The 12718-nt window shown below is 36.3% G+C and overlaps 1 protein-coding gene across 2 annotated transcripts in view; it reads left to right on the forward strand.

Annotated features, from left to right (window-relative positions):
* Alg14 (ALG14 UDP-N-acetylglucosaminyltransferase subunit) overlaps window positions 1-12718 on the forward strand; it is a 94241-nt gene that overhangs the window by 27987 nt on the left and 53536 nt on the right. The window contains exons 3-4 of one of the 2 annotated variants that reach the window (XM_047548627.1): window positions 6921-7052; window positions 11536-11698. In XM_047548627.1, coding sequence (XP_047404583.1) covers window positions 6921-7052; window positions 11536-11698 — 295 coding nt within the window. The remainder of the gene's footprint in view (window positions 1-6920; window positions 7053-11535; window positions 11699-12718) is intronic. The other variant, XM_047548617.1, reaches the window with a different exon arrangement.

The raw sequence follows: 12718 nt of genomic DNA on the forward strand, positions 1-12718 counted from the left end.
TATTGTGGTTTATGATGCCATCTGGATTCTTTGGTGGAATTATTTCCATCTAAATCACTGTAAACTTCTATTTAGTTTTCACAAATGTCAAGCCAGATATGTTTGTGGGTTTTAGCAGTGATGTAATTCTGGAACATACTTTGAAAGTTATTAGTTGTCATATACTATTAGTATGTAACTCAGTAATTCACATAATTTCAGACAAACTAGAATCCTGAAGAAAAATGCATTTCTCCACTTTATATTTTTACTCTGCAGAACCTACTTTTCTTGTTTATCTTGCCACTATACATTTAGTTGTACATCAATCAAGTATGTGCAGGGAGTATTGGGAGGCCCTATGGGCATATAGAGTATAGTAAGACATGGCACCTACCCCTCCTTAGTAGGAAGCTTAGATACATTGCCGGGATGTCTCACTAGGATATATCTTTTTCTATATGGTGGGGAGAGAGAAAGTCCTACTTATTTGTCCATTTGTATGAAAGAGACTGGATCATGTTCAAGATATATATACATATTTAATGTATACACATTGAACTGCAGAAAAAGAAAGGACTCAACTAAAACATCCTTTCTAGGAGCATGATATCCCAATTGGCTGCAAGAACAATAACAAAACCACAGAACTTGATAGAAGGAACTTGGGGCCTAAGGTTCAATAGAAAAATCTGAAGATTTCCAAGGTCCTGTGGTCTTATTCTGGTTTTTACCCCCAAAGACTCAGGGAATGGGAGGGGGGAGTCATTGGTAACAATGTTGGTGAACAAACATGTAGAGCACAACAGGACACAAAGGACAAACAGGAGACAGAAAACCTAGCTCCCCTAGCACCAGGGGAAGAAACAACAAACTATGGTTATGTGTTTGTAAACATGTAGAATAAGTTAGTTTAAAAACAAAGAAAGTAAATGAGCCAGAATGGGTAGTGGGATGTGTGTTGGAACAAATTTGTCCCAAGGAACAAATTCCTTGGGAGGCTAATACAGCTCCTCAGGGATTGGGTAAGGTGTACATCTCAGCAGTGAATCACAGAGATCCAAGAAGGGTCTGTAGAAATTGAGTCAATAGCACATTTCAGGGCATGTGGAAGGGAAGACCTGGGTTCAGATCGTGGCTCTGTTACCTTTAGAGCATCCGCTTTCCTCATATGTGAAGTCAGCATCTTGGATTAGTTGATTTCTTATAACCCTGAGATACAGTGAGGTTCAGAGCCAGCATCTTCTTCATTGTCATCTCCCAGCATGGACCATGGACTTAACCTCTAGACATTTTAATGATAGTCATTTATCTATTCAGCAAGTGTTTGTTGAGTACTCGTGATGTGGAAAGCACTATTCTTGGTCCTGGGATGAATAAGTGACAGTGAATGAGATGAAATCCTTTTCTCTCATGGAACTTCCATTCTTGCAAGGGAGGCAGGAAACATATACACATAAAAGAACATGTTAATTCACTGTACTAATAATTGCTATGAAGACTACAAAGTAAGTCAGTGTGATGGAGAGTGACCATATATTGGGGGAGAATGTCTCCCCTCTGAGAAGACAATGTTCAACTGAGACTTGATTTGTAGGAAGAAACTAGCTGTGACTATGTGGGGACAAAGCAGACTGGTTAGAATGAACAGAAAAGGCCATCAGCAAGGAAAGTGTTTGACATATTGAAAGAACATACAGAAGACCAGCGTGGCTCCAGGGAGTGAGCAAGGAGGGATTAGAAAGGCATCAGATTATATGGACCTTGAGAGTCATAAGGAATTTGAACTTTATCCCAAGTGCAGTGGAAAGTCTTTGGAAGGTTTTAAGCAGGAAAATGAAGAGATCTGCTTTACATTAAAAAAAGATAGCTCTGGCAATTTTATAGAGATTAAACTGTAGCAGAATGAGGGAGAAGCAAAGAGTCTGCTGTAGTAGTTGAGAGATGGTGGTGACATGAACTACGGGAGCAGTAGTGACACTTGGAATAAGGGATAGCTATGGAACGTGTACAGAGGTTTTAGAAGGAAACATAGGGACCAGCCCCTGTCTACCTCCATCTCTGCCAACTCCAACATAAATTTTCATTGCTCTGCAGTAAATCTGATAGATCCTACTCTTAATTTGTTGATTTTTGTCCTGGGAACATGATAGTTCATTTTTGAGTCATTGTGGAAAAGCCTAGTGGATAGGGGAGAGCAAACAAAAAGAATTGTCTTTCTTAGCCCTTGTAGAATGGATCGAGAGAGCCAACTTAGCGGCCCACAGTGTCCTTCAAGGGAAGTGTTTCTTTCCTGGGTCTCTCTAAGAATTCAGGAAAAGACTACCCTACTTGGGCCATTGGCCGTTCTCAAATCAAACAGTGGTTCCTGGAGTCAGTGAGGATGATTGTAGTAAAATAATGGTTAGGGCGTCTTTTATGTAGTACTACATTCCTTTACAGAACATTAAGGAGGGTCACGAACAGTTCTCCCAAGGAACAAGTATAGACTAACGAAATCAGTATGTCCATAAAGATGCCCTTCATTTGCTTTTCTCCAGATGCCACAATCCTCAGGGAATTCCTGGCCAAGGATCATAGCCAGACCTGAACTGTGGCTCTCTGAACCTTTTGTCTTATTCCTTCTAGTAATAGTTTTTTTCTCACTGACTTGTTTATATATGTGATTATTTTCTAAAACTATTTTAAACTTTTAAAAACTCAAGATCTTAAGATTTTGCCAAGCCAGAGTCTCAGCATTCCCTTTAGGGACACAGGTTATCAGACACCCAGGACCCAATTTGATGGGTCAAGCATGGGAGAAGAGGATTATTTCAGAAGGGCTAGTCAGCAAAGGAGCCTCTGAGGACAACTCATCTCTATAACAGTGGGAGCACAAGGGTAGAGACTTGGATTTATAATGGCCCAAAAAAGCTTACATGTTCAGAGGTGAAATGATTAGATTGTGAGAGCTGTACTCTCATTAGTGGATTAATCCATTTGATAGATTAATAATTTAAATGAACTCCTGAGTGGTAACTGTAGGCAGGTAGATGACTGGGTGGCAAGAATCACTTTAGGTGTAGTCTTGGGAACTATACCTATCCCTGGCTCTTTGCTTTCTCTTTCTCTGCTTCCAGGCTGCCATGAGCCTGAGCACCTTTCCTCCACCATGCCCCTTCACCATGGTGTTTCTGTCTTGGATCCTGTTTACCATAGACTCAACCTCTGAAACCGTGAACCAAAATAAGCTTCTCTTCCTCTAAGTTGTTCTCGTCACAGTTGTTTTGGTCACAGCAACAAAAAGCTAATTAACACAAAGAACAATCTCTTTTTGGTAGGATTTCCAGATACCTGAGCTGATTATTAGATTATTAAAAAGTAATGTGAGGAAGATTTGTATGGAATTTGGAGGTGGAGGCTTCTCTCGTATAGAACTGTAAGCCAAAGAATGACACCATATGGGCACTCCTGTTCCCATGACAGTCGTGTTTACTTCACTGTGAAGCTTGACTTCATCCCAGCTACCCCTAAACTCCTCTGCTTGTCCTTAATGCAGATTTTCCCATCCCATTGACTCTTCAGACTATTCTGAATAAATATCTTTCCCACTGATATTGAAAAGGCTACTTATTGCCCTCCCCTATAGATAAACATTTACTTTATCATTTAAATTAGGACACTTCTGAGAGCTGAATGGTACACTGTTAATTATACTGAGACTACAGGTATTAACAGGCCATCTCTGAAAACTGAGTGATCACTGTAAGGATGTGGTCATCAACCCAGTTAGCTTTAGGACACAAGTGGAACCAAGACACCTCTCTCCAGCTAAGCATCTGGTCTGGAAGTTGGGAAGTCAGATCCCTTGCCTGGTGCATCCATAAGTCAAAAGAGTGGCCGTCAAACTTGAGTTACTAGACTTACTGTCTTACCCTCATGCCTCTTGCATCTCAGAGATCCCTCAATTCCCATCTAGAAATGCCTCCTCTATTTTCCATTCTTCTGAGAATGAATTGAAACTTCCCAAACCCATTTTCATTGTTTCTTCATTCTGCTGGTGGAGGTGAGATGGAGACTCTTTCATGTCCAGGTCTAGGAAAGCTGTCTTCCCCCCAGGCACACTTGCCTTCAAGCCTGGGTATATTCTTCCTTGGGATCAAGATGAAATCAGAGGAACCAGAGTCAAACTGATCATCCTTCAGTTCCCATGGGACACTGTTCACATATGATCCAGAAAAATTGTTCATTGCTTCTTTATGGAGTTTTAAAATTATACAACTGTTTTTAAAAATTAAAGGAACATGATAAATACTCATGGTTTTTCTAAAGGAAATATTACAGATATTGAGATCAGGCCACAAAAAGTTGGGTGGAAGTAAGAACTAAAACACTTATTATAAGACCCTGCTGGATTATTTTTATTTTTTTCCTAGGGGGAGTATTTTTATTATAATAATCATAACAATAGGACATCTTAATGGATTCAAATGTATTTTGTAAATGAATATGAAATCCTAAAACTAGAGAAAATTTTTTTGAATTTTTCACAAGTTTATTTAACAACAAAAACTAATTTGAACTGGTTTGAAGCTTTTGGTCTATGGCTTCAAACTCAGTATGGCTATTCATATTCTGCTACAGAAATATTATTATTTGGTTATTTCTGCAAACTCCAAAGGAGGATATTATATGTGGTGTATACACCATGTTACCTGTTCAGTCTTCTGACCCTAAAATTTTCTGAAAAGGAATTTTGGCTCTGAAGAATTACTTGACCTACCAATTAATAATCTCCACACATTATATAAACACAAGCCTCGAACAAGTCTGCCTCTACTTTTTTACTGCTGCCTATATGGTTCATAGTTTGAAAACTACTCAGTATTAGTTTTTAGTTCAGTATCGAATACCTTAAGCCTTTGGAAAGAAGTAACAACATTGATTTGATAATGATTGTAAGTAAATAAGAGTAATGAATTAAAAAATTGAACTCAGATTCCCTATGCTCTACTGATACACCACAGAAAGAGGAGGAAATATCCTTTGTCATAAGGAGAAGGAGAGTTGTTACAAGTGCAGTCCATTTTCACTTTTTGACTGAATATTTAAGAACAGCACTCATACCCTCTTTCAGCATAAAAGAAACCTCCAATTTCACGCCTTTTTCTGATTGGAAAAAAAAAATAAGACTAGTAGGTACTTTTTTCCTTATGTATTTTCCACTACTTTAGAAAAAGACTTTTCTGTTCTTTTCTCAAGGAACATATTGTTCCTCAAGACCAAAGGGAAAGAGGGTTTTATTTTGGTTCTTTACTCTCTGACTTAACTGTGTGATAGCCAGACTCCAAGAAAGTCCTCATTGATTCTCCCTTCCCAGTATCACACTCCTGTGTAGGTTCCTTTTCATTTAGAATAGGTTTGACCTGTGTAACTATTAGGATTTTGCAGAAGTGACAAAGTGTAACTTATATGATTGGGTCATAAAAGACCTGTGGTTTCTGCCTTGCCCTGTCTTGGAACACACACTTTTTGAAAGTTTGTAGTTGTGTAATGAGAACACTGAGGTAGCCTATTAGAAGATCCATGTGACAAGGAACTAAGGCCACCAGTCAGCTACGAGCACTAAATTGCCAGACAACAACAAGCAAGCCATTTTGGAAGTGGATTCTCCAGCCCCAGGCAAGCACTCAAATGTTTGTAACTTCAGCCAACAGTTTGATTTCAAGTTCATGAGATAGTTCAAGTTTATGAGATAGTCCAAGTTGGAGTTATGCAGCCAGACCATTCCTAGATTCCTGAACCACAGAAAGCGAGGCAAAAAAAAAAAAAAAAAAAATCTGTTTTGAGTTGCAAACTTTTGGGATAATTTGTTAATCAGTAATAGATAACCAAATACCTGGAACTTTGATTCAAGGAAAATACGTTGGTTTCTCTGATTATCAAAGTAATTATACATTCTTGTGAATTTCAAACATAGATATATAGGACCCAGCAAATGAAAATATCCAGTAATATCATATTCCTTATGATTTATGGCACGGAGTTCCAGATTTTCTTCATGAAGATGCTAATGTATATGTGTATGCCTGTGTATACAAATACATGTCTTTAAGTGTGCATGAGTGTTTTGTTAAGACACTGAATCATAGTAAACATACTTTCCTACAACTTATTATATTCACTTAATGTGATGTCTTCCACATGAGTACATAGAGATCTATGTCATTTGTTAGCATATCTTCATATTTTATTGTAGTGACTTCTCCATTTCCTACTGAAGAATATTTGTTCTGTTTCAAATTTCCACAAATATAAACAATGAGATAGTCAGTGGACATATAGGTAAATATGTAGGCTTTATTTCTGGAAGCAAAAATGCTGGATCAAAAGTAAACTTATTTAAAATTCTGACAAGTACTTCCAGAATGTACTCCGCTAAAGTCTTTCCAATATATTTGATCAGGGAATGTAAATGTCTCTTTCCCTACACCCTCATCAATACTGCATGTCCATAATCATTGTCAAATGACTAATTGTTTTCTTTTGTGCTTGTTACTTATTTTTGTATGTTTCTTAAAAATTTGTATTTCTTCTGTTTGAAATTATCTATTAAACTTCTTTGTACATATTGATGTAAGGTTATCTTATCAATTGGTAAGACCTCTTTGTACATCAGCATGTTAAACTCTTGGCCCATAGTATATTATATAGAAAATCTCTCCAAATTTACTGTTGAAACTGACTTGCATTTTTTCAATTACATTTAGTAACTTTTCTGTCATAACCCAATTAGGTGAGTGCTAGATAAAGCATGCAATGGGCTTTGCAACTCTAATTTAAAAGTGAGTAGAATGGAAATAAAAAATAAACAAGAAAACATTTCCTGTCTCTATAAATGTTGATGTTTACCTTTGGTAGCAGTGACTCATTTGGTTTGGATTTCTGCTGTTTTCTTCTAGTGTACCCAATACTACATTCACCGAATTCCAAGAAGTCGTGAGGTTCAGCAATCCTGGCTTTCCACAGTGTTCACCACCTTGCACTCCATGTGGCTCTCCTTTCCCCTGGTTCACCGAGTAAAGCCAGACTTGGTAAGCAGGACCATCACTAAGGAGGGGGAAGGTGTCTCTCCTATGGATCTTTCATTAATAGTTGGATTTATTATTTTCTGAAACAGCTACCATTTATCAGTGTGCCAGGTAGTATACTGGACTTTTTACTAATGTGTGCCAAAATCATCACTTAAATGTACTTTGCTGAAAGAGGTGAGAATTTTTTGCCTTCCCTTTCTCCCTATGACTTCAACTCAAAATTTGCCCTTTTGTCCTCCTTGTTTCTTGTCATAAACGCTAATAGAGCAGTATCTTTAACCAGTTTGTATGTCTGTTCACCTGTGGTTCCTAGCCAGCATCAGTACTGGCCAGCCAGAGAATGGAGAATTCTTTACTCTTTTTCAAGTCTTTTTGTTTTTGACAAGACTCTGTAACCAGATATGGTATTTAGTGGGCAGAATGTCATACATGCTCAGGTGTTCATGAGAAAGTAGTACAGAAAATAGGCAAAAATTTGATCAGTGCTCACTGTATTCAACCTTCCTTTCCTTACCTATAAAAGTCCTATGTTCTCTTGTGGTTTAAGATGAAGTTCTATTATTAAATTACAAATGTACTTCAGTAGACAGTGCATATCAGTGTATATTTTATTACAGTAGTATACACAGTTCTTAAATAACGCCCTCATTTCTACTGAAGGTAGAATCCATTAACTGGCAAAGCCTAAAAGGAAACTCTTACTTCCCAGATACACAAGTTCTGGCAAGGTGTGTGTTAGTCTCATGAATAGTTGAACAGAAATGCATTTAGCAACAGTGATTTTGAAGATATCTATTGGTTTTATCATTGCCTTTTATTAGCTAGATTGCAGCAGGATCCCTCTTTTGGATAAGAATTGAAAAATACGAATTTTCTAATGAGTAGTTTTCTACACATGATTGTTTTTAAAGATATTATTTACATACAGTAAAATGCACAGCTTGACCACATCCCTAGCAAAATATAGACTATTTCCATCCCCCAGAATGTTTTTTATTGCCCCTTTCTAGTTAGTCCCTGTCCAAGCAACCATTGTTCTGATTTCTATTACCATAGATTAAGTTTACATATATTTCTTTTTAAATTTTTGTCAAAATAAGTGTATCTCAGAGTTTGCAACTACATATGAAATTCAGATGTTCCCCTTAAGATTACTACTGTCCTAAAAGGATTAATTAATTAGTTCTAAAACTCAAGAGACATATATAGGGAGAACAATGACCTTTGCATTAGAATTGACAATTGCTATCACATACTATTACTGACACCTACATTTACTATCACTAGAGAATCATGACCATTTTCATGGGCAACAGCTAGCTTGAGTGCAGTGACAGTGATGGAAATGGTGACAAGACATTGTATCTGGTGAATGCAAAGGAGCTCTATCTATCCTAAATTTTTGATGTACTCATAGTGGAACATCTTGTGGAGCATGACACCTTTGGTTCCAGGACCACTTTGACTTCCCCTGTCCTGGGAATTGAACCCAGGGCCTTGCACATGCTAGGCAAGGACTCTGCCACTGATCTTCATCCCCAGCCCTGACTTTGGCTTTCATTTTATTTTAGTCACTTCCCTTCTGGGTCTCATTCTTCACCTTAAAATGAAGAAAGTGGACTAGATAACCTCTGAATTTCCTTCTAACTTCATTTAAAATTTTATGAGCACCATAAATTTGCTTGTAAAAAGTAGAAAAGAGTATATATTTCTAAGAAATAAGAGAAGAAAGGGGAGTTAAATTTAAGTACTTATTTCCATTTTAAAGTAACTTAATTAAAAACATTATATCAAATCTGAACATTATCCAGTCAACTCTTTTCATGGGGATGGCTTCACCAGATGAGCTCTCACTTAATAAAATCCCTTTTCTAGAGAAGAAAGTTAACAGTTAAGAGGTCTTTTTTTTTACCACACTGAAAGAACCACAGCATGTAGATCTCTCCTGTATTCATCTGTAATGGACTGAAGATACATGTCTCCACAAAATTCACTTGTTGAAATCCTAACCTTCAGAATGATAGTATTAGAAGGTGGGGCCTTTGCAAGGACTCTTCTCTCAGGAATGAGATTGGTCTTTTACAAAGGAGACCCCTGAAAGTTTCCTCACACCTTCTGCCATGTGAGGCCACAATGAGGAGAAGGTTGTCAATGAGGAAGAAGGCGCTCAAGAGGAAATGAACCGCTGGTGCTTTGATCCTCGGCCTCCAAGGCTCTAGAAGTATGAAAAATGAATATCTGTTGTTTATAAGCACCCATCTTGTGATATTTTATTATAGCAGCCAAAATAAACTAAGATGTCAATCAACCTTGACTTTTTTATGATTTCTATCACAGAACACCATTCTGTCTTTATTTATTTGAAAAAGTGAAAAAACCCTACTCTTGGAAAGGATAGCAGCATGATGGTTTACGTTACTGGAGTTGTCTAATCAACTTCTCTTTTGCTGTGTGCATCTAAGTTAATAAGTCTGCTGATCCATTAAGCTCTGTCCCCCACTTTGTCATCAATATTATATAAATAAAGATACCTTCCTTACTGTTCCAGTGGGAGTGCTGAATGATAGAATATTTTGATGCTTTTGAAATGGAAATTTCTTCTGGTACATAACAGCTGTCATTTATTGAGTAACTAATATGTGCTAGATCTGATACTAAACATTTTATATGGATGCTGTGTGGGATAGGTAATACTGCTGTTCTCATTCAATGGATAGGAATTAACACTAAAATGTGAAATTACTTGCTCAGAGTTTGAACCAATAAATAATAGTTAGAAACAGAACCCAAGTCTTTCTGATTCCTAAACCCCAGACCTTAACTGCTTAACTGTATGTCGCTATTTCTGACTCAGACCTTGGAATACGTGTTCATACATTCAAAACAATGAATCCATTAATAAATTACTTTATCAGTACTTTAAGCATACTCCCTTTACATAATAGATAGTAAAAATGAAAATATTTACAGGTAGGTATCTGCTTTCAATGTAGATGTAACAGAGATTGACCTACTTGAATAATAATAGTGCAGATTTCAAAATTAAATGTCATGTGTATTTGTCAAAATAAGATATTTTTACAATTCAAAATGACTAATGAAACAGTGGCATTAAAGAATTATTAAAGGGGCTGGGGAGATAGCTCAACTGGTAGAGAGTGCTTGCCTCAGAAGGCCCTGGGTTCAATCCCCAGCACTGCAAAAAAAAAAAGAATTATTAAAGAGGTGTCATTGCAGAATTCTATAAATGAAATTATATAAAAAAATTAATTGAATTCAAGTTTACCAGTTTCTTATTATAGAAAATCATGTAAAAACTATGTGCTTTTTTATCTCTTAATATACTTTTTGAATGAAATGGTAACCTAAAGCCTGAAACCTCATGTTATAAATTATAAGCCTCATATAAACTTGTTTATTGAGTTTATATTAAAATTCATGCTTGTTTTGTCAAAGCTAATTAGATGTAAAACCTTTCTTAGAGAAAAACTATAAACCCTGTTTTGTAGACCTGAATCTAATCCTTAACGATTAGAATAGATGATTTCTTCTTTTATAAAGTCATTAAATACATTTTATGTGATTCTAATATTTCTCACATCATATTTTCCAAGAAGTTTTATTTTTATAGGACTTTGACAGGCATCAATCAATAAAAGCCACAAATTCCTAGAACCATACTTCAGTTTAAAGCACATAGTGAACCAAAAATACATCAGTCCTTGCCAGGGTCTCATGCTGGGGAGGAGTTGACTTCAGAGAGACTTAAGGAATTTTTTTAGTGAGGAACCATTGTCTTGATTGTGGTAGTGATTATTTGTGGTAGTGGATATTTGATGATAAATGGTTGTCAAAACTCAAATCTGTACAAAACTGAATATAAATTTTATCAATAAAAATAAATTATAAAATAAAGTGGATTAAAATGTGTGTCATTGCCAAAAGTGTCAAAGCATTTGGCCTGCAGTAGCTTTGTATACAACATTTAATCATCTTTTAGTGAATGTGAGTTGATGAGTCACTGCTCACTTCTTACTTGACACTTAACCACTCCAGTGTTTACAAGGCCTAGAGAAGAGGAGCAAGTACTTGAACTGAGTTGACAACATTCATCTAAAGTTTCTGACATAAAATTCAACATCCTTTTATTAAAAATCTGGGTCAGAGAGCATCAGTGACAGCCAAAAATCTTGTTTTTTGTTAAATGAACTGAGACACCTGGTTATTTCTACCACTTTATGTTTGTCCTTGGAAGCAGTAGACTAACATTAGATTATATTTTTTTGATTTGTAGGTGAATTTATTATCCCCAGAGAAGTAGGTATTACAAGTATATATCAAATCCCTACTATGTTCTGCTTCTTCAGTTGGATGTGTAAGAAGCATTTGATACTTGGCCCATAATAGTAGGTATTTCCTTCCCTTCCCCATTTTGGTGAATTTGCTCACATTGGGAATCGTCTTTGATTCATCTCTGTTACAGTCTGTTAAGTCTATTCAGCAGAAAGTCCTGACAACCATGTCTTTGAAACCATGTCCTGCTACTTCTGTCCATTTTCACTGCCACTGCCATCATTTGACCTCCAGTTGGAGAGTGTTCCTAATTTTTCTGCCTATGGAAGGAAGCTCACAGCCCCTGCTTTGGTGTGAGTATGTCCTCCAAATTTCTTATATTGGAAACTTAATCCCCAAAGTCATATGCTAGTGGTCTTTGAAAAGTAGGACCTTTAGGAGGTGATTGATTCATAAGGGCTTTGCCCTTAACTGAATGGTTGTACTGTAGTACGTTCTCTCTGGGGAATTCTGTAAGGCCTCCTGGTAGAGGTGACATTTAAATTTAAAAAGGTAGGGAAGAGTCAATTAGTTAGAGAATAGAAAATGGTCATTTTAAGAAGAGAGAAAGGCTGGAAATATCACTCAGTAGTAGAGCACTTAATTAGCTACACAGAAGGACCTGAATTCAGTCCCCACTATTGCAAAACAAAACAAAAAAACAAAACAGTAAGAAGAGTGAAAGACTAATAAATCCTTTGTGCAGGAGAGTCATAAAATGCACACAATTTTAAATCTTTATACCTTACCTTTATTAATTGACCTATTACATATAGTATTTTATTATTATTAGAAACCAAGTGTATGTAAGACCCAAAGCAGTAGTAAGATAGTCATTTTAACAAGGCAAAATACTAGAGTTACTTTTAAAAATTGTGCAGTTTTTTTCTTTATAATCCCCGTAGATTTGTTTTCACTAAAATCTAGAAAGAAGTTAAAGGAAATGACCTCTTACACATTTTGTTGATTATCATTTTAATTCATGTGGATGAATCCACCCAAATCTTTTAGGAAAATAATGTTTTCTGAATTTTTTCTGTTTGTTAGGTACTATTTTCAGTACTTTACATATGTTCATTCATTTGATCCTCCTAACAGTCCTCTGATATCTGCTGTCTTTACCTCCATTTTATCCATGAGGAACTAAAAGTTCAGAGAGGTTTAAGCAGTCCAGCTCACATAGCTAGTCAGTGTAGCAGAACTCCAACTTTAAATCAGTTTTGTAAGAATTATCCAACTTGCTCAATTAAAAAGTTTACTGGGTTTTTTCTTTATAATATTTGTAATGCTGCAGTCACTGAAAGGAATAAATAAAATACAGCTCGTGTTCTCAA

This window comes from Sciurus carolinensis, chromosome 1 (genome assembly GCF_902686445.1).
Source record: "Sciurus carolinensis chromosome 1, mSciCar1.2, whole genome shotgun sequence".
Lineage (NCBI taxonomy): Eukaryota > Metazoa > Chordata > Mammalia > Rodentia > Sciuridae > Sciurus > Sciurus carolinensis.